This window comes from Pelodiscus sinensis, chromosome 21, assembly GCF_049634645.1.
Source record: "Pelodiscus sinensis isolate JC-2024 chromosome 21, ASM4963464v1, whole genome shotgun sequence".
Lineage (NCBI taxonomy): Eukaryota > Metazoa > Chordata > Testudines > Trionychidae > Pelodiscus > Pelodiscus sinensis.
In genome coordinates this window covers 13971112-13989069 of record NC_134731.1, presented here as the reverse complement: position 1 = coordinate 13989069, position 17958 = coordinate 13971112, and the positions used below count along the sequence as shown (strand labels likewise).

The following is a 17958-nucleotide window of genomic DNA, read 5'->3' as shown; positions in this document are numbered from 1 at the left end:
GCTCTGCTGTGCAACTGACCTGGAGATGTGTGAGGTAAGAGCCACTCGTCTGGTGCCCACATCCCTATCCCTCTCCTGCACCCCAACCCTGTACCACGTCGGGACCCCCTCCTGCACCTTAACTCCCTCCCAGGGCCTACACCCCAGCCCTTTGCCCCAATCCTGATCTCCCTCCCATACCTTAAATCCCTGCCCCAGCCCTGATCCCCCTCCTGCACCCAAACTCTGTCCTGGAGCCCACACATTTGGCCCAGTGCCAAGCCTCCTTCTAGAGCCTGCACCCCTCACACTCTGCCCCAATTTCCACCCCCCAGTTCCAGCCACGAGTCTGCTGCTGCACTGCAAACTTCTTAACCCTGGTCCCATCCCAAAGCCCTGACCCCTAGCTGGAGCCTTTCCCCTACCCCCTCCAGTCCAACCCACTGAATTATTAGAAAGATGCATTGATCTACAGTTGGTGAAACAAGTGCTCAGGTACATTTTTACACTGCTGTATTTTTGCTCTTCTTATTACTTGTTCTCTTCTTTGCTGATTCTCAGAATTCAGTGATTCTCAATGGGTTGGTGATCTAGTCGTCTGAAGTACTCCTGTGGCCTACATAATGCAGAGAATCTGAGAGCCTCACAATTTTATAATGTACTTAATTGTCAGAATTCCCCCGTGAAGAGAGGCCGTGCTATCGTGCCCATTTTACACACAGAGAACTGAAGCATAGAGAATCTAAGGGCATGTCTACACAGCAGGGCTAAAGCCAAAATAAGCTACGCAATGTGAGCTATGTCAATTGTGTCACTTAAATCGAAATAGATTATTTTGGCTTTTGGTGCTGTCAGCACAGCAGGAAGTCCGAGTTAGAGCACTCTTCCTCCGACTTCCCTTACTCCTTGTAAAATGAAGGTTACAGGAGTTGGAGTAAGAAGTCCTCCAGCTTGACACTGCTGTGTAGACATAGCCTAAGTGACCGGCCCAATTTCCCTGAGTCCCAAGCTAGTGCCCTAACCATTGGCCTCCTCCTTTCTCTATCATTACTCTATTCTCTGTAGATTCTTACATAACCCTAATCTCCATTAGAGATGAGCCTCTAAGCGATGTGACTAATGTCTGTTATGAGATTTGCTCTCGTTTTCTTACTCTGGAGTTGCTCTGTATTTGTTAGAGGAGGCAGACAGACAGTAGTGAGGCTTCCAGTGGTCTTTTCTCGCTTTGGGAGTTGGTTCCACACTCCCAGACCCAGCTTCTAGAAAAAGCTCTGCTTCCGGTATAGAGGAGTTGTACCTGATGGTAGATAGTTCCGTTGTGCCTGAGGAGTTCTTGCGCATGACCCTCAGTCTGGTGCTTCAGGTCATCTTCTAGATATCTTGGGTGCACCTTGGAGATGAAGACAGAGATCTTGAAGGTGATTAGAGTTTCTGTGGGAAGCCAGTGAAGAGCGTGGATGACAAGGTATCTCACCAGTGTGAGGTAGGATCTGGTGTAACACCCTCAGAAGTCAGTGGTAGATTTTCCATTGACTTCACTGAACTTTGGGCTCTGGAATCAGCATCCATAGGGCCCAAATTTTCAAGAGAACAACTCTCAGTTAGGCACCAAAATCCATAGCTAGTTTTTTAAAAGAGTTCAACATATTTCATGCTGAAAGGGCACAGCGGCAACTGCTAGTTCATGATCACTTGAAAAAAGTGGCCACTTCTATAGATGCCAAAATAGGAGCTGAGATTTCCTGAAAAATCTGGTTTTCAGGTTCTTCTCCCATCCCTGTGACTTCTCTGCTTATTCGAAGATTTGAGAGGCCTATGGGCAGTCTGTAGCAAGTTCTTTTTCAGGTTTAAATTTTTAAAAAATCATTGTTTAATGTAATCTCATCTCTAACTTCCCCCCCATTACTTGCTATTAGACTATAAGCCATTACAGTTCATTGGTTTCTGCCTCTGTATGGGATCTGATTATCTTTTTTGTTACTGTAATTTACATAATGATGTAATTAGCATAAATTGCTATAATGATGGTATAAATAAAGACTGCCAGAAAAAAATCTGTAAAACGTTGGTATCTCAGTGAGGTTCAGTCCCGCTAAGCCTTGTTATTATTTTACCTCATTAAAACACTTCTAGTAAATAATAAAACACACAATTTCCCCGTAATCAGTTTCATTTCAATGGCTAATGAAATTTCTCTGTCATTTTCTCTAGTAGGTCATGCTGTACAATCCTGTCTTCCACAGAGCTATAACTCTTCGGGGGTACTATTTTGTTACATTGCCATCATGACAAAGAAGGCCTTCTATTATGGAAACCTCCATAATGCAGCCTTCACAATAAAACCAGTGTGGTCCTGAGAACTGACGCTCTTTCAGAACTCATGAACAAAAAGTCTCTTACAATATGCCAGTTTTTAACCCCCTTCTTTCTAGAGGAAAGGAAAATAGGAGTATTTGGATTCATTTATGTACTTGTTTGGGTAGTAAAATGTGTAATATTTATCTGCTAGAATGATAGCTGCATGAAGAATTGATTTTTTTTTCCAGTTCAAAGACCCAACTTGAAGCCTTCCAAAAGATTTAGTTTTAGGTCAAAACAAGTGTCTCAATAGACCCCCAAAAAACTTTTGTTGTTGTTTTTTTCTGTAGGGTTATTTTCAGGTGTGTTTTATTCAATGAGGAAAGGAAAAGCTTAAAAGAAAAATTAAATTTCTTAATGAACTGTCATGAAAAATTAAAATGTTTCACTTGTAAATGGTCCAAGTGTTTCAAGTTTTTCAAGAAAAAATTTCCTTCACTTCCCCAAACCCGCTTAATTGAATTCAATACAAATTTGTGAATAGTTTAAAAAATGCATTTTTCAGCAAAATTACTGTTTGAAAAACAAATCCACCCAGCTCCATCTAAAATCATCATCAATGCTGCAAATAAGCATCTGTGCCTCTTAATTAAAGCCTGAATGTTTTCCATCCCATTGAAACATTGTATTTTGTGTTCTGGATTTTCAAAAGAACATTGCATCCAGCAGCTGCTATTGAAGAATAAAAGATGAAGTAGAATCCAAAGCTCAAAACTGTGCCTGTATATAAAATTCTGTTAATTGACCAGTAATATTTTGTCACTCGTGGGGTCAGGGGAGAAAGAAAGTTGTTTTTAGGAAAGTGCAAACACACAGAAAATGGACTTACTGAGGATACTGAGCCTTGCATTATACGTGTACCTCTTAGTGGTCCATTATGATCTTTGGTCCCTTTCAGTCTGTAATTTTCAGTTCCCATGCATGCTGCTAATCGGATGCCCAATAGGAAACTGCATTTTGGACTTTTTGCCTCTTTGGCTAGCAAGCAGGTCAGGCAGAAGACTTGAATGGGTATATCTATGCTGTGAAAAAGCGAACAAACACAAACCCAAACCACAGCAGCAAGCCTAAGAGCCTGGGCTAACTGACTCAGGCTTACACTATGGGTCTAAAATAGCAATGTAGACAGAATCATAGAAGATTAGGGTTTTGAAAGATACCTCAGGAGGTCATCTAGTATACAGTAATGGCATTAATTGACAGGAATGGGATAATTCTTCAGATTGGTGCCAAATGATAATCACTTGCAACTCCCATTGAAGCCAACTGAGTCAAGGGCTGCATCTAGATTGGCATGATTTTCCGGAAATGCTTTTAACGGAAAAGTTTTCTCTTAAGTCAAGTCTCAAGTCGAGTCACCTAGGCGACTTAAGTCGGACTTGAATTCGAGTCATGGGACTCGAGTCAACAACTCCGTCATATATGTCAATTTGTTACCACGGGCCTTTGGTGGCTGTCTATCATATTAGTTATTTCTGTCTTACCCAGTTACTCAGTCTGGTCTTAACTGGTTGTTTTGGGGTTTTCCAGGTAACAATGGATCTGCTAAGCCTGAGGGCATTCTTGGAAGACCCTGGGGGAAAGGTCCCAAATATATGCACACTGGTTTTGCTATCTGGGTGAAAAATCCCGAACATGTACTTACTAGTTTTGCCTGAACTCAACATTCAGGATGTGGCCTATAAACTAAGATGCCAATATAAAGCTATTGTAATTTATTATAATCTGTATATCTATTGGCAAGCAAGAAGGTTATCCCTATAGACTACATGCCCCCCCTCTCGCCTTTTATGGGGTGAAACAATGAAAATGAACCTGCCACACAGGTACAGATGTGAATAGTCAGATGTCGGTAGGAATAGTTTCAATGCTATTTTTCACAACTTGGGGTGGAGGAAGACTATCATAAAGATGATATTTCTGATATATTTCTGGGATGTGCACCATACACATATATATTTGCTGTTATCAGTATTTGGTACCTGTTTACGTCTTTGCGTATACCTATTAGATTTGTATCCTAGAATAATAAAAATAATCTCAATAATCCCTGATTTACAACTCATCCTTTATAATCCGAAACAAAATACAGGACTATGTAGCACTTTAAAGACTAACAAGATGGTTTATTAGGTGATGAGCTTTCGTGGGCCAGACCCACTTCCTCAGATCAAATAATGGAAGAAAATAGTCACAACCATATATACCAAAGGATACAATTTAAAAAAAATGAACACACATGAAAAGGACAAATCACATTACAGAACAGAAGGGGGATGTGGGGGGGGGGGGGAAGGAAGGTGAATGCCAGTGAGTTAATGATATTAGAGGTGGGGAAGGGAAAATGTCTGTGAGTTAATAGTATTAGAGGTGATAATTTCCCCTTCCCCACCTCTAATATCATTAACTCACTGGCATTCACCTTCCTTCCCCCCCCCCCCCCCCCCACATCCCCCTTCTGTTCTGTAATGTGATTTGTCCTTTTCATGTGTGTTCATTTTTTTTAAATTGTATCCTTTGGTATATATGGTTGTGACTATTTTCTTCCATTATTTGATCTGAGGAAGTGGGTCTGGCCCACGAAAGCTCATCATCTAATAAACCATCTTGTTAGTCTTTAAAGTGCTACATAGTCCTGTATTTTGTTTCAGCTACACCAGACTAACACGGCTACATCTCTACCTTTATAATCCAACATCCACACCAGACTTATTACCTTTCTTCATTAATTGGGGAATAGCCTGTTTTGCTTTATCCAGATTTGTAGTAATTTCTATGAAGTGTGTCTCTGTATGAGCTAACAAATGATGCTGACTATAATCTTAGGGAAATTGCTTGGTTTCCCATCAATGTCGGATACTTTCAAGTAAAACAGAAATTTGGATTTGAGACAGGACACTCCAGGGGGGACACATTTGTGCCGGTATTGGTTGCTTATATTGGTTACACACTGGTACTCTATTGATTGGTTACCACGTAAAATTGGCCAGAGGCTAACATAGGTAACCAAAGTCTTCCATTTTCACTTCACTAGGCACGATGATGATTACGTGTTCCCTAACTCCTCTCTCTGTAGTCCACAGAGAAGAGTGCCATCTCAAACATATTACTTCTCCAGAAGTACTTAATCTCTATCTACTCCCCCAAAACTGGGAGTTTTCCATTGTGTTGGTAGTCTGTACAAAACATATAAGTCTCAAGATTTGTACTAACTTGCTGAAGCTAATGTCTTACAGCAGCACTTTCCAAATGCTGGTCCATGGACTAGTGCCAGTCGGCAAACCGCTGGCTGCCAAGCTGAGGCAGCTGCCAGAGATTTTGCCCGGAGGCAGCTCTGGGGCTGAGGCAGCGGTAGGAGGAGGCGGAACAGGAGGCACCATCCTACCTCCTCTCCCCTCCCACCAAGGTAAGATGGCGGCCCAGCTGGGGCTCCATGCTCCCCCCCCCACCTATGGGGGCACAAGACATGCTTGGGAAGGAAGCGGGCACACATGCTGCCAACAGCTGCTCCCCCTGCCTAAAGCGATTTCCTCTTAAATGCCAACGACATTAGAAGCACCACCAGACACCTATAGTGGCAGCAGCAGAAGCAGCAGAAAATGTAAGAACCTACATTAAACAGTGACTAGGTTTGCTACTTACTCAATAATACCAGAAGCCTATGGATTTGCTTATGTTTTTTTTAATATTACTCCCAAACACTCTTGTATTCGGAACTTCTACCTGTTTTAAAGGAAGGAACCTCGGCTCACCTTTCAAAACAGCAAATCCCTGCAAAACAAGCGGGGCTGCAAGACTGTGCAATGTCTGAAGTGATAAAATACACATTTTCTATCATTGACTTTCATTGTCTGCTTTCCCTCTGAGGCAGAGCAGAAAGTGTTAGAGACTAGAGATGATTCATTTCTGCTCTCGGAGGATTTAAGGCTTTCTGTGCAAGAAAAAGAATGTGACAGTGTCAGCTCCTGCTGTTGTTGTGGAGTTTTTTCCCCCAGGGATGCTGAGTACCCCCATCTCCAGCTGAGGTAATCCTCCCCCCTATAGGGGTTGTGTGCTTAATTAGTTTATAAAGTCTCATGAGAACTTGAAATGAAAGGTGTCATGTTGGCGTCCAATAGTCTATTAACTCTATTGTTTTTTTATTGTATTCTAACAGGGTTATTTTAATCACAAGTCTGCTATAGTTTACAGCAGGGGTGGGGAACCTTTTTAGAGTCAGGTCTGCAGACCCACAGAAAAATTAGAATCTAACTCTTCTCCTTACTGAGTCTAGTAAGACGAGTAGTCCTGTGGCATGTTAGGGTATGTCTACACTAGCCACCCTAGTTCGAACTAGGGTGGTTAATGTAGTCATACAGAGTTGCAAATGAAGCCCGGGATTTGAATTTCCCGGGCTTCATTTGCATGATGCCGGGCGGCGCCATTTTTAAATGTCCGCTAGTGCGGATTCCATGCCCGCGGCTATACGCGGCACGAACTAGCTAGTTCGGACTAGTGGAACGAGGTGTACAGCTAGTTCGGATTAGGAAGCCTAGTCCGAACTAGCTAGTTCGTGCCACGGCACGGAGTCCGCACTAGCGGACATTTAAAAATGGCGCCGCCCGGCATCATGCAAATGAAGCCCGGAAAATTCAAATCCTGGGCTTCATTTGCAACTCCGTATGACTACATTAACCACCCTAGTTCGAACTAGGGTGGTAGTATACACATACCCTTACAGACTAACCCAAATATATACAGGCTTTGAAATAAAAACAGAGCAAAGGGCTTGTAGTTCCCGGCCCAACCACTATATAGGGTTGCCAGGTGCCCGATATTGACCTGGACAGTCTGGCATTTTTGGCTCCTGTCCGGAAAAAAATTCAGAGAATACCGGACACCTAAAATGTCCAGTATTTTCTGAATTTTTCCCCAGCCAGGAGGCGAAAATGCTGGGCACCTGGCAACCCTACAAACACTCAGTGCCCGGCCTCCTCCCCTCCCCCGCATCCTCCCCTGCCCCTAAAATCCCCGACCCCAGCCCCCATGCTTACCTGATTCCCCAAGGCTGCTGGCACAAAATGGCTGCCGACCAAAAGACCTAGGGGAAACAATGGGATCTTAGTGCTTAACCGTTTCCCTGTTCCTATGCCTGCACGTAAAGGGGACATGCTGTTTTAATGCTGTTTTATTTTTATTTTAATTTTTTTTGGCTTAATAAGTCCTTGGAGTCCTTTTTTTCCCCCTCAACAACTTTGGTCCCCCCCCCCCTTTATTCCCCCTTCAACCGAATTTTTTTCTGGTGTTTTTTTGGGGTGTTGTGGGGGGTGTTCTGTATTTTTGTTTCAACCATCTGGCAACCCTACTACCACATTGCCTGGCAGCTGCCCCAGATTGCGGTGGCTATTTAAAGGGCTCATGACTCTGGTCTCTGCCAGGGTTGCTCTACAACCAGGAACCCTTTAAATAGCCACAGGAACCCCAGGGGGCTCCCAGGCAATGCGGTAGTGCCATGACTGTGAGCCGTGAGCCATTTAGGATAGGATCCTGCTGCCTGAGTCGCAGCCTGGGAATTCAGTGCCATGGGCAACAGGATATAAACAGAAAGTGGCCAGATGCAGTCTGTGGGCCGGATCAAAGTGGTAAGCGGACCGGATCTGCCCCCCGGGTGGCATCTTGCCCAGCTCTGGACTAGGAAGATATGGAACAGCCATCCTGGGCAGTGCTGGAGAGTAATGAGAGACTGGAGAATAGAAGCAAGGCTCATGAGAGGAGTAGACTGTTGGAGGAAATGAGCAGGTTAAGGAGATAAAGCAGATGGCTCTGTGTCTGGACCAGAGTTCTCCGAAGCTTATGTTCTGCCCAGACATATTCCAAAGGAAATGGGAAGTTCACCATCTGGTTGGTTCTATAGATCGTTGAGTCACTAGACCGGGGGCTGGCAAATTCCAGCCTGCAGGCCAGATCTAGGCCACAGGCTTCCACCTCCATGTTTACCTGCACATCCACAAGTATTAGAGGATCCCTGCTCTGGTTAAGTGGCAGGAAGCAGGGTTCTGGTCCACGCCGCTTTCCGCCGCTCGCATTGGCTGCAAACAGCGATTCGCAGCCAGCCAGAGCTGCAATCCTCTAATACTTGCAGAGGTGCAGGTAAACATAGCGGCAGTGGCCTGGCAGGGACTAACCTTGTGCACTGCCGGGTTTTTTTATTGCCCACCCCTACGCTAGACAAATAGCAAATTCTACTTGTTGAGGTTTCAGGTCTTAAAGGTTAAATTCATTTTTTCATTGTTTGGATTATTTGTCTTTCTAGTCAGGTGAGAAGCTAGTGCTGGAAAAGTGTGAACAGGCAGGGGAAGGGGCTGTGTCAGATCGTTTTCTAGACTCAGAGACAGAAATAGGTCATTCTTGATAGGGCTGCCTGTTCAAGAGACTGAACTGACTCAAAGGCTATGTAACCACCTGAGTCTGTGGCAGTGGAGCTGACAGCCTTGCTGGGTCTCTAGGCAAGGTGAGGGGGCACAGCTCTGCACTCCCCAAAGGGGCAGGACCTTGAGCAGAGAGGGTGGGGCCGAGGGCAGCCAGCCCTCAGCATGGCCTGGAATGTGCTGAGCTGTCTTCCCCACCCTCCTGCCAGCCCTGAGAGTCGGGTGGTTCTCTGGTGGTGGGATCTGGCTACTGTTGCTTCTGTGGAATTGCCAAGCCCTGAGACAGTCACCTCCTTTGCCCCTCCTCTCCCCTGTCTGGGGCTGGTGTGTGGTAAAGGTGAGACGCCAACTCGACTGTGCAAGAGACTCTGGCTAAAGGGATGTGGGGGGTCTGGGCATCAATTATTTGTTTGTAATGTTTATATTAAAAATAGGGAAGATGTATCAGGATCAGAGGAGTGACTGGGCCCATGTTTCCTGATGGGAGTGTTATTGAAGCTAGGAAAACAGGATTGGGCTGGAAGTAACTCCACCCACATGGATGGGAATGCGCAGGTTGCAATAGTTCCACTGGCTCAACTTGAGCTGTATTCAGCGTCACTCTTCACTAATAAAACGGGACCACCTTCCAAGCGCTTTAAAATCTACATAGAATACCATCCAGCCTTAGTTTCTGTCTTTCTGTCCTCTAGCTGCTTTTAAATAGCCTTCTACAAAATTTTGTGTTAGGTGTTCAAGTGCTGTTTTAATAACTTCTGAAGCTTCCTTTGTTCCATAGCCTAAGAGCACAGTAGCAGATATTGACATAAAATGGACTTTCAGAGTGTGATAATCCCTGTATACTTTCATGAGAATAGACTGTTATACAATATAAACCTGTAGAGTATGTCCCACTATATTAATGTTGGGGCAAACAGCCAGCAGAATTCACCTAGGGTACATCTATAGAGCAACATTATTTTGAAATAATTTAGTCTGCATCTACCCACCAGGTAGTTATTTCAAAATAATGTCAAAATTCTGTCAAGTTGGAGGACTTCTTACTCCAAATCCTGTAACCCTCATTTTATGAGGAGTAAGGGAAGCCAGAGGAAGAGTGCTCTATTTCACAATAAGTGCTGTGTAGATGCTCCTAACTTCAAAATTAAGCTACTCAATTGACGTAGCTCAATCTGCGTAGCTTATTTCGAGTTAAACCCTGCTGTGTAGATGCACTCCAAGTAGCTGCAATAGTGAGGCAAGCTAATTTAATTATTTGTGCCGCAAAGTACTTTAAAAAAGGGGGGGTGCTGTTTTTTTCCGTTCTTTCCTTTGGAGCAAACAGCCAATTAACTCAGGACAGAGAAAGTCTAGTTAGAACTATGGAAAGTTTTCTGAATGTCTGAAGGTCCCTGCTTTGGCTACCGCTGCAGCTTAGCAGCTGGAGTCTCTGGCTGGTTGCTCTCTGCTGTTGCATCCCAAGGCAGAGGGGAAGGGAAGGCACCACCTGGATGTGAGATACCACTGTTTGTGGGGGGGAGGAGGAGAAGGAGAAGGAGAAGGAGCAGAACAGAAGGTCTTTTCTGCACAAAGCTTGACTGATCCCTTCTGATCCAGATGTCTCATCGTGGCCATAAAACGCAATAGGGTGGAGTAGCCCTTAATTGTCAGCAAGTGGTTGGCCCCGTGTGTAAATGTGACAATCAAGCTGATAACAGAGCTAATCAAATCTCATCCTACAACTGTTTCCTTGGTAACACACACAGCGAGAGAAAAAGCACTGACGGCAATGTGCAGACACCAGAGAGTCTTGGCAGGTCTCCTTTTAAATGTTTTTAAGAATACTGCTGAAAAACAGCCTCTGAAAATGGACAGTATGATGCTCCATTTACGCTTGTAAGCCTTGTCCACGGGGAAGGAATTCTTAATATGAGACACACTCTTTTTCACGTAAGGCTTGAAGGGTTTGTTCCCTCAGGCTTAGTAGACACCTATTCCTATCCACCAATCATAGAATCATAGAATACTAGGACTGGAAGGGACCTCAAGAGGTCATCGAGTCCAGTCCCCTGCCCTCATGGCAGGACCAAATACTGTCTAGACATTTATCTAACCTACTCTTAAATATCTCCGGAGATGGAGATTCCATAATCTCCCTGGGCAATTTATTCCAGTGCTTGACTACCCGGATGGTTAGGAACTTTTTCCTAATGTCACAACCCAAACCTTCCTTGCTGCAGTTTAAGCGCATTGCTTCTTGTTCTATCTTCAGAGGCCAAGATGAACAAGTTTTCTCCCTCCTCCTTATGACACCCTTTTAGATACCTGAAAACTGCTATCATGTCCCCCCTCAATCTTCTCTTTTTTAAACTAAACAAACCCAATTCTTTCAGCCTTCCTTCATAAGTCAACAAAAATCAACACTGTCACAAAAGTTCTGCCATCCTTAGTATATTGCTACCTGTGTGTGACAGAGCCAGTTGTGGGTCCTTCAGAAGGGAAGGATGAATGTTAAACTCACTGAGGCTCTTGGTAGATATTTGCCTGCCTTTTCTCTCCTTTTCCTTCTTCCATTGTGATTGCTAGATGGAAAGGAATTTCTTGATGCTCTGAGCAGTGTGTGTGATGTTTTTTTCTCTTCCTCTGCAAGGCTTTACAGTCTGAGTGGTGGTTTTTTTGTCCCTCAGAATTGTTCAGAGGGGAGAAACTCTCTCTTTCCTTAGCCATGGTGACAGTAGAAACTGATCAACTCAGCCAAGATGTGAAATTGTAGGCATCTGCAGATGTGTGTCCTGCCTGCCTGCTTACCAAAACAGGTTCCTTTCCTTTTAGATCATACTTGCCCTGCACTTGACTTTTAAGGGCAAAAACCCAGGGAGGGCTGCAAGAGAAGCCCCAGCTGAGGCAGTTTTGGCTAATGAGGGCCTAGCTGGGGGCTATATAAAGAAGTGCTCCTTGAGGGAGAGGAGGGATTTGGCTGCCTGAGAAGTAAGAAACTTCCTGGTGGGCGGGTGGGCAAGCAAGCCAGGCTGCAAGGCCTGAAGCAACTGGGGTTGCTAGGGGCAGTCACGGTAGGCAGGGGTAGCAGGTCCACACACTTTTGCCAGTGATGAGTGGCCATTACAGACTGCAGTTTGCCCCTGAGGCAGGGGCTAGATGAAGACTGGCAGTGGGTCACTGAGGCACGGTGAGAACAGGGGAACTGGGTGTTCCCTGGGAGAAGACCTGGGTGCCCCTTGGAGGGGAGGACCCTGGAGTGTGCAGTTGGGTAAACATCCCCTAGGAAGGGGGGCTCAGAGAGACTGGAGTGGGCACAGTTGGAGGGCAGTGTCCTGAAGAGGATGCCGCAGTCAAAGAGTGACATGGGTCTAGACTAGATGGAAGAGCGAGAACATGGGGAGACACCAGCTAGAGGGAGGCATCCAGTGAGCTGGTGAGCTAATTCCCATTTTCGGTGAGTCTGCCCCATGACAGGGCCCCTCTAAGACTGGAATATTGCTTTAACCTTGGGTTGAGTCAATAATATGCAGAAAATCTTTTTTCCATAGACTTTTGTACTCTCAGTTCATTTGATTAAAGCACAGAGTCTGTTAATGTAGCTTCTGAGATCTGTTTGGTAACCTGAAGGGTTTTATTAAGCTAAGCAAGAAATTCATTTGCACATGGTCTGCAAGGCTTTCCTCTATTACAGAGGAGTGGGATGGATAGACACATGAAGATTAAATGTAGACTTACCCATGCTAGTGTCATAATCTATCTGGCTGCAGTATAGCAAGATGACAGAATTGTTCTAGGAGACCCATCAAATATTGCCCATTTACATTTTCAGAGAACACATTTTGAACCTGGAGATTTACTAGTCTCAATTTCTGAGAAAAGATGATGAAAAGATATAGTGACTTTTATCTAGTATAGTGTAACTTTGCTGCAAAACATCAGCACTGTTTCAATAATCATTTCTGAGCATCTGCAGCAGATGTGAGCATTCGGGCATGTAGGGAGGATATATTGTATAATGCAGCATACTTACTTGTCTGTCACTCTTGGAATTTATGAACAAAAGTGTTGCAGTGTAAGAGCACACTATTTGTTCTTTTTCTTTGAAAGCAGGAGGCGTTAGAGAAAGCTACTAGAAATCCAGTAATCGGCATTTATTGAATAACTTGACACGGGGGAGCTTCTTTCTGTCCAGAGCAAATTAGTGATTGGCTTATGCCCTGTAGTTTAAAGGTTTACATTTAAAACAAACCGGAAAACTTTGGATTTTCACTTTTTTATAAATTGATGGGTGAATAAGTATTTAAATGAATATCTATTCTTAAACCTCCAGATTCCTAATTCCATTCAGATACTTTTATATATTGTGCAACCATGTCAAAAATAGTGTTGGCTTTCCCTCTAATGGGTATGGGTTTTTTGAATATCTAACTCTGAAACTAGACTATAACTGGATTCATTGCTCTTCTGTAGTTTGTTACCTAGTGAGTGTTAGAGCTGTACATTTCTGCAAATTATGGGAACAATATTCCAGGGATGCCATAGCTAGACTTCAACCCCTTTGCTAACAAATGTGACAAGTGCTTTTACTATAAATAATTGTCTTTACCCCTGTAGGTTAAAGAAGATATAAGAGAAACTCTCTTCTATAAAACATGCCAGTGTTGGTATCAGTAATCTGCTTGTTGAAGTCAGTGGTACTATGGCCCACTTCTCAAGCCAGTGGAGAGGCTTCCTGTTAGTAGGCCAGGTCTACACTAGACCAGGAAGGTCGGGTTAAGGTACACAACTCCAGCTACATAAAATAGGCTGATTCCAGCTTTGTATCTTGAGATGAGCTCGGTGCCATCTTCACAGAGGGAGGCTGATGGGAGCAAATGCTTCTGTCAGCTTCCTTTACTCCTTGCAACTGCAAGGAGTACCAGTGCCAACTGGAGCAATCCTCAGGGTTCAGATCTTATTTAGGAATTTAAGTAGTTCAGGACAGCGATACAGTAACTTCAGGATTCACTGGTGTGGCATCCTGACTGATTTTCTGCACCATCAGTGCTGATAAATGTTCAGCTGCACGTGTTTTAGTATGCTTCCTTAGTATATCATGCTGGCTCTACTCAGGTAGCTAACATGATAGACTTCACAAGAGCTCTCAAAGACCACAAACTCAGATCAGATACAAAGGCCACCCAAGCTGGGTTTATTGTTGAATAAAGTACATTAATAGTTGTTGGTAGCCAGATGGCTTTTGAGCCCCTACGTATTTGTACCCATGACAATGGATGCAGCTCAGCCAATAGTATGGATCTCACGATTGCTTTTTAGGCCGGCCAAAGAATTGTCTTAACGGAATCTATTTACGTACTTCATGTGCTTTTATCAGTGCTAGCAGTTCTAGTGCCAAGAAACGCTGGCTAAACATCTGCTTTTGATACCCTGAGTAATAGGCCGCATGTCTAGACTGCATCCCTCTGTCGGCAGCGGGATACAGATTAGGCAAGTCAACATTGCAAATGAGGCAGGGATTTAAATATCCGGTGCTTAATTTGCATAAAAATGGCTGCTGCATTTTGCCGACTCAGCACTTTGTCGGCAAAAAGTGGTAGTCTGGGGGAGGGGGTATGTCCACTTTTTCGACAGATCCTGCAAACCTCCTTGCAGAAAGCATAAGGGATCTGTCAAAAAAGGCTTTCTTTCTCCACAGACCCCCCTCTAGACTGCTGCTTTTTGCCGACAAAGAGCTGTCAGCAAAACGTGTTGGCCATTTTTATGCAAATTAGGTGCAGGATATTTAAATCCCTGCCTCATTTGCAATGTCAACCTGCCTAAACTGCATCCCTCTGCCGACAGAGGGATACAGTCTAGAGATACCCTCATACTATAACTCTTGCTTACTTTGGTTCAAGCACCAGGCCCGTGCTTTAGGCTCTTTCTTCTCCTACAGAAATGATTGTGGGGCTGGCAGGTAGCAGGACCCTGTGCGGCTTGCAAAGCACATGAAACCAGCAGGACCTTACGTGGGCTGCCCAGAGGCTGGGATCTGGGGCTGGAGGAGCCAAATGCAAAACTGGTGTGCTGCAGCACAGTATATCCTTCTAATTCTCACACCTATGTTCTCTGACTTCAAAGAGTATTGGATCATGCCCTGTATAAGAGCTAAGCATTCCTCTAAGCGTAAAACTGCAAGACACTTGGTCCTTGCTTCTGGGTGATCACAGGATTTCCAACAGAAATATTTCTAATTTAAAACCAGACTAAATGGCTGGTCTACATGGCTACGTCTACACTGCACAGGTATTTTGGAATAAGCTTTTCTCGAACAGTTATTCTGAAATAGCTTATTTCAAAATAGCGCGCCTATACTGCAGGGAAGCCTCACAATTAATCCACGGCAGGCTTCCCTAATGTAGACGTACTATCTCAATTTAGAGCCCCAGGAGGAATAACTTAGAATGGCCCTGGTAAGGGGCTATTTCAAAACAGCAGAAGTGGAGCGTCTAACAGCCCCTTTTCCGAAATAGCTATTTTGGAATAGGAATGATTCATCATAGAATGAGGTTTACAGATGTTGGAATAAGTCATCCGTTATTTCAAAATAATGGAATTGCTGTGTAGACGCTCGCAGTTATTTCGGAATAACAGCCGTTATTCTGAAATAACTGCTGTGTAGACACACCCCACATGGAGCTACTCAGGAACAGCTATTGTGCTTTAATGTGAATTAACTTCCAAGTGCAGCAATAGTGACTCATCTCTACAGATCTCTTTAGGCCACCAGCCAAATGCTCAAGTATTAAGTTTCTGTCTTTTTTCTTTTCTTTTTTTTCCCTCTACTGCAGGTGAATTATATAGAGCATCTTTGAGAAAACAAAGATTTCCTGCCCAAAGCAGCATTGAAATACATGAGGACAATGAGGTGAGATGTTTTCCTCCAATATAGCTCTGTTGATTTCCTAAATTTGAAGACTAGATGCAAAAGTAAGTGTTGATTATGAAAGTCTCTCTAACCCAGTTTCCTTAATGTTCTTGAGAACCAGATTGTACAGGCGTGACATCTATTTTTTTGTTATTACACTTTATACATTCACTAAAGGTGCCTCTCCACAGCCTCTAGGGGTACGTCTAAACTACATGGCTCTGTCGATGGAGCCATGTAGGTTTGTTTGTTTGGCAAAGGGAAATGAAGCCACGATTTAAATAATCGCGGCTTCATTTACATTTACATAGCTGCCGCGCTGAGCTGACAAACAGCTGATCAGCTGTTTGTCGGCTCAGTGCGCTAGTCTGGACGTTCCCCTGTCGAAATGAAAGCCTTTTATCGACATCCCCGGTAAACCACATCCTACGAGGCATAATGGGGATGTCGATAAAAGGCTTTCAGGTCGGCGCGGAGCGGCTAGACTAGCACGCTGAGCCGACAAACAGCTGATCAGCTGTTTGTCGGCTCAGCACGGCAGCCATGTAAATTTAAATGAAGCCATGATTATTTAAATCACGGCTTCATTTCCCTTTGCTGATCTGTCTAATCTACATGGCTCCATCGATGGAGCCATGTAGTCTAGACACACCCTAGGAGCGCTTCGCTTTTAGCACAAATATAAAACCCATCAGCACTCCAAATGCAGCCACCTGTACCCATCTCTACAACTACTGATACCAACCAATCTTTCCCACATGTCACATTGTCTTCTCCCAAAGTCTGTCTGCTTTGCAACATGCCATGAACATCAGTGGGTCCAGGTTATTTGGGAAGAAAAGGGAGTGATCCTCAAAGGCGTGGGACCTTCATGGACAATGACCTGCAGTTTGGTTTAAAAAGCAAATGTGGTGCAGAGCACATGCTTCTGCTCTTGCAGCTACAACACAATTGAATGGTGGGTAGGGGGAGATTCTTTCAAGAGGGCAGGTCCTTAGGCCAGCTGGGACTCTGTAAAGGTGATATAATGTCTTTGGTTTTCTACTTCCAAACTGCATCTTGATATAGAGTACAGTATATTGAGTTGGTTGAACAGTGCACAGGTCAAACTCTGTCACCTCTACTAATAGTAGGTAGCTCTTTATTCTACAAGTAGACTTGCTGCTAAGAGGCCTGCTATGAGGTTACCACCGAACACGAATAAAGATATCAATCTAGCCCCCTGTAATTCTAGGGTTCTGCTACTTGTATCAGCTCCTCTTTCTAGGACTATGAGTCCTTTAAGACAATTCTATTTTCAAACTCCAAACCTACCCCAAAGTTCCAAACTGTCTTAGCTCTGAGGACATCTCAGTGGAGTTAAAAGCACTTTTGATGTCTCAGTGCATCCTTTCCCCTAACAGGTACACGTGCAGTTGCTGGAAGTCATTAGTGGCCTTTCAAAGGTGTTGCTTAATTAGCTTGGCTGAAAACCAGACACATTATCCAAAGAGAGATTACCAAGTCTATTTAATGCCACAATGTGAAGGCCTATGTTGATTGCAGATTTAGTAAAGCAGTCTCATTAGCAGTAATAGATCAGAAATTTGTTTTCTAGAAGAAAGGAGCCAATGCACAACTCTCTGTAGCTGCATTTAGCTAGCCAAGAGTCTTCTATTTGTCCACACAGTAGTTAAAATATGGGTATAGAATCATAGGGCTAGAAGAAATATATCGGCAGATCATCGATATCTGAAAGCAGGACCAATCTGGAACTAAGCCATCCCATCAAGGACTTTGTCAAACCGGGATTTAAAAATCTCTGGGGATGGAGATTCTATCACCTCCCTAGGAAACCCATCCCAGTGCTTCACAACCCTCCTAGTGAAATAGTTTTTCCTATATCCAATTAGACCTTTCCCACTGTAACTTTAGACCATTGCTCCTCATTCTGCCATCTGTCACTACTGAGAACAGCTTCTCTCCACCCTCTTTGGAACCTCCCTTCAGATAGTTGCAGGCTGTTATCTAATCCCTCACTCTTCTCTTCTATAGACTTAATAAGCCCAAATCCCTCAGCCTCTCCTCGTAAGTCATGTACTCCAGCTCCACTGGACTTTCTCCAATGCTTCCACCTCCTTTCTGTAATGCAATACTCCAGATGTAGTCTCACCAGTGCTGAATAAAAGGGAATAATCACTTCTCTAGATCTGCTGGCAATGCTTCTACTAATGCTCCCTAATATGTCGTTAGCCTTCTTGGCTGCCAGGGCACACTGTTGACTCATATCCAGCTTCTCATCCATTGTAATCCTCAGGTCCTTTTCTGCAGAACTGCTGCTTAGCCAGT

At 44.1% G+C, this 17958-nt stretch overlaps 1 protein-coding gene across 6 annotated transcripts in view; it reads left to right on the top strand.

The window, feature by feature from the left end:
- Window positions 1-17958, top strand: part of PITPNM3 (PITPNM family member 3) — a 518333-nt gene that overhangs the window by 359775 nt on the left and 140600 nt on the right. For all 6 annotated transcript variants that reach the window (XM_075904890.1, XM_075904888.1, XM_075904887.1 and 3 more), the window contains one exon: window positions 15554-15630. In XM_075904890.1, the coding sequence (XP_075761005.1) occupies window positions 15554-15630 (77 nt within the window). The remainder of the gene's footprint in view (window positions 1-15553; window positions 15631-17958) is intronic.